At 42.7% G+C, this 14,108-nt stretch overlaps 1 protein-coding gene across 1 annotated transcript in view; it reads left to right on the top strand.

Annotated features, from left to right (window-relative positions):
- Positions 1-11,015: 11,015 nt before the first annotated feature.
- The window catches only part of TBX20 (T-box transcription factor 20), a 43,301-nt gene continuing 40,208 nt past the window's right edge, over positions 11,016-14,108 (top strand). Inside the window, exon 1 of the mRNA XM_050938038.1 lies at positions 11,016-11,142. Within this exon, the coding sequence (XP_050793995.1) occupies positions 11,016-11,142 (127 nt within the window). The remainder of the gene's footprint in view (positions 11,143-14,108) is intronic.

Below are 14,108 nucleotides of genomic sequence, written 5' to 3'. Positions count from 1 at the left end.
GACAAAATATTAGTGAAAAATACAGCTTTTATTTTTTCTCCCCATTTTTCTCTGTTGCACAATTTTCAACCAATTCTAGTGGTTACCTAACTGGGAATTTGACCAGGCCCCTAACTAGCATGCCACCAATTACAAAAAATGCCAGGGGATCTTTAATAACTCCCAGATGTCAGGTCCTTGATCCACAAGAGGCATCCTTTGGCCTAGGCCAGGGGTTCTCAAACTTTTTTTGCTGGGACCCCCTTTTAAAATATTTCAGGCTGCAATGACCCCTCATCCCCCTCAAAAGTGACAAATCAACCTCACACCGCACCACCCTTATTTCTGTGCTGCTGCTGGTAGCTGGGTGCCCAGCTAACAGCCACCGCTCTGGAGACCCCCCTATAATAGTCCTGTGCCCCCCTTTTGGGTTGGGACCCCCACTTCGAGAAACAGTGTTAGGAACAGTCCAGTCTTGATCTCCAGCGCCCCCTGGATCCTCCGCTCGTGGGAGAGGCCCATGTGCCACAGAAACCCCACAGCTCCCGGCGCCCTGGCTCATTGCCCCCGCGTGCAGTGCGGGGTTGTCCTGCCAGGCCAGCAGGCAGGGCACAGGACACCTCCGCAGCGCTCCCAACCTGCTCGGGCAGCAGGGGGCGAGCGGTGGCTCCCCGCTGCTTGGCGGCCTGCGGCTGGGTTCGTCCTCCGCCCTCGGGCTCGGCTAACGGGGCTGGGAGGGGAGGTGCCTGCTGCCGCTTTCCTGCTGCAAGGGCAGCCGGCGGCCGGGGGTGGAGGGGACCCGCCGCTGGGCACATCAAAGGCGGCGGGGCTGGGAGCAGGAGCTGCGGCAGCGTCTTCCCTCGCGCAAGCCGGGTGGTCGCCGCAGCGGCTCGGCTGCAGAGCGGGAAGCCAAGGCCGGTTCATGGCACATCCCTGGGCCGAAGGCGAAACGGGCGGCTGGGGAGGGGCCGGTGGGTCCTGGCACGGATTTGCTAATCCCGGGCCGGGTTTGCCTGGGGACGAGGCGGCGCTCCTCCCCCTGGCAGCGCGCCAGGGACGCTTAGTTGTAACCAGGGGAATTAGGATCCTCCAACGGGGGCTACCTCCTGGTGACATCCCATCTGTGCTACAATGTAGCAGGCCCGATCCGTGTGCCCTCAGCCTGGCAAAACTCCCCGGGAAGTCAATGGGAATGTTGCTGGGGTGAAAAACAAAAACAAAAAACCCCTGCGGTATGGGGCCTTGTATTATCATCCTCTGTCCTCCTGAAATCTTACCCAGCTCTGTTTACGTGCTCGTAGACCCTGGTTAATAAGTCCGGGGTTTCCTGGAGGTTGTAAATTACAAGGAGAGCAGGGAATTCAAACTACAGCCCATGTCAAACCAATTTGGGTGGCTTTGTTTCTTCGCTTGTAGCTTTCTTTCTGCTGTATCCTCAATATATAAAGAGTTAGGCAGGGGAAAGTCAACGTTAGACAATAAAAACAGACTTGGTACTGCATTTTGGTAATGCGTTTTTTTACGAGTCTAATGGACACACCGTAGACACACTTTCTTTCCCACCACTTTGTAGCACATATAAAAGCAATGGGTTTAGTGCTGTGACTTTTTGACCGAAAGGTAAGCTGCTGGTGGGGATTTTAAAACGTGGCACGTAACCTGCCTTTCATTATGAGCGAGTTGACTGATGGGTGATATCCTAAATTGGTAGATGAACAGACAGATTATTAAACACCCGTCAAACCTAGTTTTACCACAAAATGGACACAAAGATACACAAGTCTCACCGTTAACTAACTTAAAAACATGATTATCAATCATACAATATTACGAAGTCCAAAGTATCTAAAATGAAGAAAGATTTTGATTTAAATGTGTATTATGAAAAAGTCTTAAAACTCTCTATACTTCAAACAGTTAATATTAATTCATGGTCATATTCCTTTGAAGCTCACACTATTTTTAGGCACCTTATCCTACAGTCCTTGTTCAGGGGAATCTCCCCTTGAAGTACTCTAGAGTAAAATGTACTCTATTCAAGGTCTCGCATTTGTTCCTGACAAATTCATTAATCTTAGGAAAAATGCTTTATGACTTAATTAAGAACATTCTGTAGTTAACGGGACATTTCACGATGAATTTCAGATGCCTTTTTTGAACATGCGGTTCCTACCAAACCAAGTTAGCAAAACTCATATTTGAAGTTTAAATTATGTTAATGAATTTGTCTTATCAGTCAGCAATACCGTCCTCTAGCTGAAATAAGTACTAACGGGGTGGATGTGACGATATTTTAACTAAGATGTAAAAAGGTATATTACGGTATGATCAGTTATTATTTGAATTGGTTTTTTTAACCAGCAAATCTCCAAAGGTTTTAATTCTTAGTATCTGTGATTAATTCTTGGATTTTTCTTTATTGCTAGTGCTATCTAACATAGCCCTTACAGACAGCAACACTGTAATTCTAATGCTATTTAGGTTGTATAGTGTGTATTCATTGATTGCATTATATAAAACACATATCACTGGCGATCGTACAGTTTACATTTTGCAGAACTGACACAATTCTTTCAAAAAAACATTTCAACTGATTAAAAATCTGTCTTGATAGAAAGGGAAAACAACTTCCTCTAGGTAAAAAACTGTACCTATAGTCTGTACTTAGCAAGATCATATTTTATAGGTCCCTCGCAGCCTTTCAAATAATTACTCTTAAACCAAAACAAAAATCCTAATATTTACATTAAACTTTCACTCAAAATCTTAGAACGTTTAATTAAATAGTGAAACAGAGAAATCCAAGTACACGGCTTTGATATATATTAGATCATCTGCAGTGACTGTTTCAAAACATTGCCGATTTTATAGTGGCAAAAGCTGGATTGAATTTAAATAGCTTTATAAAAATGTCATCACTTCAATGTTAGATGTAAACTTTGTATAAAATGTACAAACAATGGAGCTACACAAGGATCATTAAACCGTACATCACCCATTCTATCTCCATGTTTGTACACATATACTGTACGTGTTTGGGCACACATACGCATGTACGTATTTATATATGTGTAGGTGTATAGATACAAATAATTATCAGTACATGCACAGCGTATGCATTCACCATATAAACATTTGCTTTATTGCTTTTTGCATATGTGTTTAATGAATTGTGAATGTGTGTGAGAGAGAGAAAGAAAGAGAGAGAAACTATGATGGTTGCCTGTCCACTGTCTCTATAGACAAAGCCGTCTCCTGTGTAGGAGTGCAGTAGCCTGCAAAGTGTGAATAATTTTCAGTAAGGAGTTACACTAAGTGGGAAAGCTTTTAGCACATTATCCACTGGCAATTGGACTATAATCTAATTGTCAACCCTCGGGTCTTAATAGAGCCTTTCTCTTTCCACCATTGGATTTGCATCTGGGAGATACCTAATGGGTTTAAACGCCTGGCATTTTGCTCCAATAAGACACCTTCTCGGTGTAGGTGACATTGAGGTGTTTTTGTTGTGAATTTGGATATAGGTTAGCTGGGTTTTTGATGAGCTGGCGCAGCCCGATGTGTGATCGGTGGACTTGAAATGCTGTATCAATTTCAGAAATAGATTTCTGCTTGGTTTTGTTTCGAAACCAAACAATCTAGTGGGATAATAAATCCGGAGGACACAGCTGTATATGGAATTATGTACATCGAGGGGAAAAAGATGAGGCTTGAATCGAGCTCTAGCTGACGAGATTAGATTACTCCAGATACAGAAGAATAGAGTTGTAGCTGTTTGTGCTGTTTTCTGGTGACATTTTTATTCTAAAGTGGCAATGCATGTAGAAGACATGAACGTGCTCTATTGTGTCCGTGTCAGTACACATCAAAAGCAAGGTTTCTGTTATACCCCATTAAAGGATACATTATTTTGATCTTGACAAATATGCTTGTCTCCCCTCTCTGCATATAAACACCTCACAAAAAAAGCAGCAGGCACTGGATACCTTGCAGCTGATAATATAGACTGGACCTGAGAACCGGAAAAGTGTAATTCCAGCTCATGGGAAGATTTTGGGACTTGCGATTATGACCAGAAAGTTTAACAGACAAGACTTCACAAGTCAATGGCACCCGAATTCTGCAGCAGTAGTTTCGGCAGGCAGGCTATAGTGTATCACATTAACGGGTGATTATTCTGTCTGTAGGCACATGCGAATCGCTTAAAGGCGATTAGAAAACATAAGCAAAGCGGGGCGGGGGGATGGAATCAGACGCAAATCCCAAGTTATCTCGGGGGTAGGTTGAGGGAGAATATCTTGTTAGCACAACTGTATGATTTCAAGGGAAATGACGGATGTTGCTTGTTTCGACATATGTCGTGCTGGAAACTCCTTCTGAAACTCATGGCCCGAGTAAGGACAGATTTGCCTCTGTGTAACTGACAGTGGCAGCATTACTTTTAAACGTAAGAAGAAGAAAATATTTTGACTCTGTTTTATATTTTAAAATAATAAAACAGTTGTTTAAATGGCAAGTGTCCCTAGCGTGCAGCTGAGAAGTCATCAACTAAGGGCCCGATCCTACAAACCCAGACGACTACTCACATCAACGTTTGTAGGATCGGGCCCTAAATCTAAGAAAAGCAAAACTAACCCTTTTAAGAAGTAGCCTTGTTGTATTGCAGAATTCCAATTTTCTTCCTAGATTTCATCGTACTGCAGAGCCCATTTAAATGTTCTAACATTCGCAGGTTAGGAGATCATTAATATTTTCCCCACTGGGATTATAACTAGTGTAGAAAAGTATTGCGATACACTAAATAAAGTAAGAATATAAATTATTCAGAGTCAGAGGGTGGAATCCAGGCTTCATTGAAGTCAGAAGGAGTTTTGCCACTAACAGAAATGAGACCAGGATTTCACCCCCAGTTTTCCCTGATGAGAGAATTTACCATTGGGAGCAAAGGCTTCTGATTTTAAATAGCGCAGGGAAAACTGGTCCCTGAATTAATGCAGGCTAAGCGAACAGGTACATGGAGTATGCACCATATTGCAACTTCGCTTTTGCAATCGCAAAAGACACCTTGGTCTTGTAATTGCAGAGGAGAAAATGAAGCTGTATGGTAGTCAGAGAAAGCGCCGGACAGCGGCATTGGGCACCGATCTGACTAAAATGTCAGTCCTAAAACAGTCGTTAGTAACAAACGTCTGCATGTGCTTGGATAGCCAGGAAAGCTTGGGGGGCAAATTGAGATCGAGGCCGGGGGGAACTTTCCACTCCGAATCCCTCCCCCTCACCCCTGCGCAGATTGCTGGGAAATGCACATTCTGTGTGCAGGGCGCAGGGCAGCAGATGAAGGATTTGATTAAGCCGGGTAATAAAAAGGACACGCTCCTGCCCTCGGCCAGCACGGTTCTAACGTGTCCATTGGAGAGAGGGACGTTGGGTTTTCATTCTGCACTAGTCCCAGATTGGCGGCGGTTAGGGTGTGTGTGTTGGGAGGGGGAGGTATTTTATATAAGAAATAGCAGAGAAAGCACGAAGGAGCAGTGCAGTGCCCAGGGTTTCCAATGATTTGTCTGTCTGCAAAGTGACCAGCTCTGTAGTGATGGCTTGAGGGGGGGCGAGGGGGAAGGTGGATTCTTTCTTCTCGTGATCCACCCTGGGAGAAGCTTCCACCAAAGCGGCGGCAGATTCTCCCTGGTTCACATTAGCAATTCAATGAAGCGCGCGCGCTAAGGTCACGGATAAGCTTCCTTGCAAATTCCACTCCAGGGGTGCAAACCCGTAATGTATGAATACTATGGGTCAAGTCCTGGAGTCCTTACTCCGGCAAAAGCCCGGCACTGGCTTCAGTGGGCCTCGTGCCTGAGTGAGGACTGCAGCAAGAATTGGCCTGATGGTGGTTTCCTGGCTCTGGCTCTTCCTTTTGGGGAAGACCGATGTTCGGGGAAATCGGGGTTGGCTTTGAGAGATGGATTCCCCCAAGGGATAGGAGATAAACGATCGGATCGAGACGAGGATAAGGCAACCGTTTAAACGCTTTTCAGAGCACACGGTAGAGTTTACCCCGCCAGTTCAGACGGACAGCGGGCCCAACCCCTGTGTTCTGCTGGAGGCTCGGCTGAGAAGGGACCGAAGCCTGATCAATTTCAGCTCCGCTCTCTTCCTTTGCTGCCCCCCTTGGCAGTTGGGTTCCCCGAATCGTGTGTCTCCTGGACCCTGCCTGTGTCTGGGAGCTCGCCGAAGGAAGTCAAAGCTAGAAATTGGCCGCTCGAGCCGAAACTCATTAATTACACAAGGCACAAGACTGGGGGTGGGGAGAGGGGTGCTCGAGGTGTCTAGACAAGACTCATTTCCTTATCGGAGGTGAAGCGAGCTGAAAAACTAAGAAAAATAAATATTCTGGTGTGATAAAACGAAAGCGCAGCTGATTTAATAGAGCAAACAAGCGTCGGTTTATCTCGCGTGTGTGCAGCTCTTTCTTTAATTTGGCCCTTGAATTCCCCCTGCTTCATTTCCAGCCTGATTTAGATGTTGAGTCCCATTTTTGTGTCCAGCTCTTTACAAGGCCGGTTGGTAGCTTGGCCATAGTTTCAATAGCCTCCAAAGTAACTGTACAACAATTTATGGTGTGAGGGGGCCACTCTAGTCTGCTTGGAAACACAGTCACAATTAGGCACACGAACTACGTGCCCTGTGGAATAAAGTCACTTTTCTTTTTAAAGCTTAGAAGCTAACACCTAGCACTGTTGAAGAAGGGAAATGCAATTAACATCTCTTCGTCACCTCCGAAAATATGCTTGGTTGTATCTCCCGGTAATCCGAACTCTCTTTCTCCATTCAAAGCAGAAGGCGCATACAGAACAGCCCCGCCAGCCTCCCCTAGTCTGGAGATAGCTCACAACATTCCCAGCAATTCCTGATTAGTTTTTTTCCCCTGTAAAGAAGAGGACTGAAGTAAAAATTCCCACCTCTATAGAGTTTCATTTTGGGAACCCCAGTTTTACCGGAGTAGTACTAAATCGAAGCAAAACTTTAGCAATTGACAGTTAAAGTAGAAAGCGAGGAAAGGTTTGAGAGATGCAACAGCGTGCGTTGAAATCATCTGTTTCAAGTGGACTGAGGGAAAGCTGCCGCACGATCCGGATTCTTCGAAAAGACACATTGACCAAAATAATACCCGCTGTCAGTCGTCTCTGTCCACCCATCCGAGCCGCCTGCAATGAACGTCCCCCAAATCTAGTTCAAGAGTGTTACTTAGATTAAAGTACTGTATATGTCCTGGACTGGATACCCCGAACGAACCCCCCTTACAGACTGTGATAGCCACTAAGTCCTGTCCAAAGCAGGGAGTAGCTGACCCCACCCCAAAGTCCGACCACTTCCTCCCAGTTCCCGAGACTGGCTGGACTCAGAGCGAATCCAGCAACACCACTGCTGAGTGAGGCTGGCTTGTCACCCCACCACAGCCCGAGTGAATTTCAGGCTACCAGGGCAGGTTTGTTACCGACCTGCCAGCTGCATGCTAGTCGATGGAAACATGTTGATTTTTAAAGCGCTTCGACGTTACTTCTACCAGTGGTTTCTGTTAAGAAATAAAAAACAACAACAAAGAGCAAGACATTTAGGGTGTGAGGCTAATTATTGTACAGGTTGTCTTTATCCGCCTGTGTCTTTTAAATAGTCCAGATTTTAAATGTCAGAATATATATGTTTAAATGCAAAATTTTACAAGCACTGCAATTTATGTAGTGGTCCACCCTGAAAATGTCTTCGTTGCTCAACAAAGGCCCGGTTCTGTTTCCACTGAAGTCAGGGTGAGTTCAGGCACTGATTTCAGTGGGAAAAGGCTCGTCCCCCGTTAATATTTTAGTTATAGTGTGGTCTAGTAAAGGTAAGAGGCATTTAAACACAATTTATTGCTTTCCTTCTGTCACCGAAGGAAGACATGTAAAGCCAAACCGTAGCAACGAGAGATATGCCAAAGGAAAACCGAAGAGTTGCAAAGCAGGAAGCTCAGACAGGAATTTTATACAATTCATACTGTAAGATTTGCTTAGCTCATTGTGTACGTACTGAAAGAAAAATACTAATTAATGGATAGATCTTGCACGCCTGGCTTAGGCTAAACTCCCATTGGACAAGACTGGATCCCAAATTGTTGATTAACCACACTAAAATCCATAGTAAAGATTACTAAACTTTATGAGGGGCCTATTAAAATTAATTAATTAAAAGGGCATTTAATCTTAGACGACTGTTTTAGGTGAATGTAACTGAAATGATGACAGGAAGAAAGAAATGATGACACGAACAGCTCTCGCTAATTGCAAAGCAACAAGGCACTAGTTTTTGATAGTTTTATCGCATTATAAATGATACTACGATTGTTTCAACAGTGACGAGATGGTGCATAATTGTGATGGGACCCAAGAAATATTAATGGATAATCCCACCAGCATCATCTCTCTAATTACGCTATTGCATAGCCCCTGTATATTCACTTTTTATGTAGAAATTAGGCACATTTACCCATTTAGCTATAACTCTCTGTGTTTCTTAGTGTACAGATACGTATGGGGATAGATCATAGTTAAAAGACTAATATTTAACAGCTTTAGTTACCTATATTTAAACAATGTCTCTTACAAAAGTCTGTGGTTAGATCATCAAGACGATAATAAAACCCAGCAGATGTTCTCTGCTTGATTCATCTGATGAGCATCAACTTGTTTTAGTGGAGTTAATTAATCCAGGCTAGTTGAAATGAATGTAGGCATGATTCTGTCATTCTTATTGGGGCAATGACTTCAATCGGAGTTTGTCTGAGTCAGAAATACAGCAGGAAGGGACTATGGTCCCTGCTCTCTGGGCCTCATGGAAGTGAGTACACCTGATTCTGATATCCTCCAATCAAATAATATCTTGGGACTAGTGTTGAAAGACCGGGACCAATAGCATGCCTGAACTGAACTAACCAATCCCATCCGAACATATAAACAATCAACAAAGAGGACAAAATGACAAAGCAGCTGCTCCATGCAGTTAAAATGAGAATGGACCAAAATCCTGCTCGCTTTACTCCCACAAATATTCTGTTCACTGGGGTTTATTGGGGCGTGGGTAATAAAAAGAATACAGAAATAAGAAAATATTCTATATAATGCAACGTACACGAGGGTTTATGTGTGATAACTCGCAGCTGCACCACTCATGAAATACCTATCTAAATGGCACATCAAACTCAAGCCATGTGTGTTTCCATATAGCTATAGATATAAAAACAAAGAGCTAAAGGGTAGTGTCAGTTCAGGAAATCCATTGTAAAGATTGTCACTCATTCCGTCCCTAGCTGGAGAGAAGACACCACAGAGCTCAGGATGGATGTCAGGCGAACACTGATTTTCTCTGCTTTTGTAAACGTAGGTCATAAATGTAACATTATCTGATCAATTCTTAGAGTATTTAATTTCTTACAAGGACTTCCAGTTGTTAGGGAAAGAAATAAAGCAAAAGAATGTACCAATTTGTGAAACATGTAGTATTTATGGAAACCACTATTCCAGTCTTTAAATACCCATTTAAAACGCATTACAAACCAAGACATCTAGGGAACCATTTTTCATGGTATTTAGGAAATGTTTAAAAATATTGTACATGTGCACTAAATCAAAAAGGCTCTTTCGAAACTTTTCAATGGAGTAAATATGTGCGCGCACACACTGCAGTGCATTTACAGTAGCCTGGCACTCATTTTTGTTCTCTTATGATCTGCCATGTAAAACATATATTTAATCTCTGTATCATAACACTATATGGAAAATATCTAATAAATAAGAATCTTATGAAAAGTAAATGTTGAGTTAGAAGAGCAACCTTTATTTTTACCACCTTTATTTCCAAAATGAAAAAGAAATTGGTATGGATTAGGTCCTCTCCAAATTAATGAATTAGTTTTCAGGTAGGTGGATTTGTCAGCCTTTGGAGATGGTTGTGTATTGTATCTATTATTTTGCAACAGCCAAGCTCCTTGTCTTTTTGTATCTGGTACAGAAAAGTGTGTATTGCATTGAAATTGGACTTGACAAGTTTCGGGCTGGAACCAGATTCCCCAGTAATTAATAAATCCCATCCGGGTATAAGAACGCCTTTCTTGTGTTTTCGGCTGGAGAGTGCAACGTAACGAAAGTAAAACCGGGCCAGAAGGCCACTACAACATATGCAGGGGCAGATTCGTGCTTCTGTAACATACAGTCTTCCACACACTAGTGAGCGACCATCCCAGCTGTGGAAAATGCATCTCTGCCCATGAGCAAAGCCTGGGCTGGACCACTCAGCAGTCCCCTAAAATCCAGCCTCCTTGGTAGTCCTTCCGAGCAGCGATTGCTCTGAATAGCTCGTGTGTGACCCGCTGCAGTCGGTCGGCTCTTCCTGCTCCGCTCCTTCCTTTCCTCTTGGCTGGAGACATAGGAAGGCAGGGAGTGGAGTTTAAAGAGCTCAGGGCTCCCTCCTCCCACGTCCTATCAAGAGGATCTGAAAGCCCTTGACGTGGCCCGGAGCCGATTGGCCAGCAGCCGATAGGATCTCTGCGGCCAGCAAATTAAGGCGGAGGAAAGTGTGCGACTGATCGCAGTGTCCACCCGTCTGCCCTCTGAGCCACTCCGGGCTCCGGCTCCCACCCGCAGAGAGCAGTCGCCGCAGTCTGAGCCAACTCGCTCCTCTCGCACTCAGCAAGCCATCTAATACAGCGCCCGGGAGATGATGGTGACAGTTTAACCTAATCCTGGCCGGAGCCTTAGATCCGACCCCGCGGGCATTGTGAAATCCTAGGTATTCTCCATACACACCAAGTGTTGGGCCCCCGCAGTGTCTCCTTGTCTCTCCCGGTCCCCCAAGATCTCCTAAGTTTGGTTCCCTGGCCGAGTAGCTGGCCCCGTGTTCTCTTGCTTGGCTCAGCTGCTTAGTTTTGTAGGATTTTATTTTTTTGGCTGGAAGCTGGGGATCAATTTAGGACCTTCTTGCTTGGTTTGTGTAGGATTTACTCTGTGATCATGGAGTACACAGCATCCCCCAAACCTCAGCTCTCTTCCAGAGCCAACGCGTTCTCCATTGCTGCTCTCATGTCAAGTGGAAGCTCGAAAGAAAAGGAAAGCGCAGAGAACACCATCAAACCTCTGGGTAAGTTGTAATCTTGGGCTGTTCCTTTCTCAGCGGCAGGACAGGATCCTGTGTCGTTCCTGCCCAAATGGATCTCTGATCCGCTACAGGAAGCAGGTAGCTAGAGAGGAATGAAATCAAATATCTATAGGGAGGGAGGGGCGTTGCGTGTCACTTAATTCTTTGAAAATCAGAATACAGTGTCGCGAAGCAAACAGATACGGAGCAAAGAAAAAGTAAAGGAAATTGTTTAAATTGTTCGCTGCAGATGTGTGAAGAATCCAGGCTGAGTCTGGTCCATGTTCTGGTTTTCCTTGTGTGTGCTTTTTAGTCTGGTCAAAGAAATACCAACGCATTTCAGTATTGTCTGTCCATTTTCCTATATTTTAAATTGGTTCCTTGTGGCATTGATTACTTTTTTAAGGTGAGGCTTTCCCTCAGAATAACACTAAACCCAGTGCAACCAGTACGGATATCGCTGAAAACTGAGCTTTGGAGGCAGCAATAGTTGCAAAGCTTATACCTAAAAGGGCAAGTTAACCAATCTGGGATCCAGTTTCAGCAAATTATAAAACTAGATTGCATGATATACACTTTCATATTTTTATTTGCATACTTGCATTTAATTGGAGAACATGAGTAATTTTAATAAATAACTAGCAAGAGGTATTTATATTGCTGTATAACTGCGAAATTCTTTAGACTGCTGCACAAATCAAAGAATAACGTTTGTTTCTTCTGTTTTAAGTTCTAATATTTATTTTCCTTACAGAAGCTAAAACCTTATCACAAAGCCATCTTTTTTTTATTACTGCCGTCATTTTCAGTTGAGGTAGTTTAGAACATTAACCAGTAACCATTTTCTAAATTCCTCCACTTTTAGTTACACTGTTTATTTAACAACCGTTACCATTTATAGAAAACATCAGACTGTAAGGCAGAAGGCAGATACGTTTCTCTTCACTCACGTGAATGATGCAAGAGAGATTACTTTAAATTATATACATTACTTGTACTTTAAAAAGTACAACAAACAAAACCAGAAAACAATTATTACACTATAATAATAAAAATTATGTACACAGTTCTGAAAGTTTTTGTTTGTTATCCTTTGATTATTTAGCCTATGCACCTTGTAAGAAACAAAAATTAGATTATTTATTTTTAGTACATAATCATTTTGAATAGTAGGTCATTGTGAGTTTCAGTAAATGAATTCACTTAAAATTATTTAAACCCTTTAGTGAATCTGATTCAAGACGACCGAGTTGAACGTCCAGACTTTTTTATGGCTATACCCAGAAACTCGCAGGAAATTTAAAAAAAAAGAAAAGAAAAAAAAAAGACTTTCTCCAGAAATGTAGGGTCTACAGGAATAGTATTAAATCAAAAACTGGAGGGATTCAGCATTGCCAGATCGCTTGATATCTGCTACATCTAATAAAATTATACGCTGTCTGATCTACAAATCTTTCATGTGTTTTAAGTATACTTTTTGTTTTCTGATTTTTGGTTTATGGTGTGATGCAGGCCGGATACGTTATAAAATGTGTGCTTGACACAGCAAAGAATCCTGTGGCACCTTATAGACTAACAGACGTTTTGGAGCATGAGCTTTCGTGGGTGAATACCCACTTCGTCAGATGCATGTGGGAAGTGGGTATTCACCCACGAAAGCTCATGCTCCAAAACGTCTGTTAGTCTATAAGGTGCCACAGGACTCTTTGCTGCTTTTACAGATCCAGACTAACACGGCTACCCCTCTGATGCTTGACACAGAATCCCACATTTAACTTCGTCTTGGATAATTCACTGCTTTGTCTATATCTACTGGAAACACTTCATCAAGTCATATTCGATTTCTATTCATGTTCCAAAACAGATTAAAAAAATCATCTAGTACACCAAATATCCTCATCCAATATTTGTATTTTGAGGATTTGGGGGAGAAATCGCTGCTTTGTGATTTTAATGGCGTATTTATTCAAGTAAAGTTCGTTTGAGTCTGGAGATTCAAATAGTATGAAAAGCATATTGCTGTATTTTTGATCCAAGATCATATAAAATGAAACCAGGACAGTGGCGTTCGTTAAACTCCTAACATAACATGGGAGAGATTATTGTTAGAATTGGTTTCCTTTCAGATGACAATTAAGTTACACTATTAAATGTACTTTACAAAACGTGTACGTTTTTAGTAGAAAATAATAGTTTGAATTGTTTGTACATACATTTATCCTAGACAAAACATCATAATTTACTGATGGGCAAAATATCCCAACGCCAGATATAGATGATTTTTAAAACCTCTTTTGAGGACGCCAGTTTCCAAACAACACATGTGCAGCGTTTGTTTAATAATCATGTATTCTGGCAAACGTACTGACTGGTTTCAGACTGTGTTAGCTGTATTTTTCTTCTCTTTTCTTTACTGTAAGCGCAGTCGTTTAAATTATTTAAGGCGAAGTGTTTGGTCAACCTTGTTAGGATACCTGCAAAGCTGTAATTATAACAAAGGGGAGGGGGGAAGAACAAGAATGAATCTCTGTAAAGACTTCAAAATCTCCTCTTACTATGTTGGCTTCGGTTTTATATTTATATCCACGCCGCCCACAAAACACTTTCTATCCCCCAAATGTCTCCTGCATCACACTCAAGTAGTTTCTTTTTTAAGGGTTATGATAATAGGAACAATTAGAAAACCCTTCTGCATTCAATCACACTGACTCGCGCAGTCTGCCCTTATCAAAACTGGAGCCGAATGCTCCTGTTTTAATGAGAATTAGTCATCTTGTGGCCAGTGGCAAAGTGACCTTTCCACTGAAATCCCCTATTAGCAGGAGATATTGGACAATCAGCTTTCCTGTGTGTTTGAGGTGCCCTCCGCGCAAGGATCTCTGGTCGCACGAGGGTAGAAAACCAGTGCAAATAGTCAAGTCGCTTCACCTGTTTATTATTTTCTTTTGAAACTTTTAACTTAATCAATT

The sequence above is a fragment of the Gopherus flavomarginatus genome, chromosome 2 (assembly GCF_025201925.1).
Source record: "Gopherus flavomarginatus isolate rGopFla2 chromosome 2, rGopFla2.mat.asm, whole genome shotgun sequence".
In the NCBI taxonomy this organism is placed as follows: Eukaryota; Metazoa; Chordata; order Testudines; family Testudinidae; genus Gopherus; species Gopherus flavomarginatus.
This window is presented reverse-complemented; position numbering and strand designations above follow the sequence as displayed.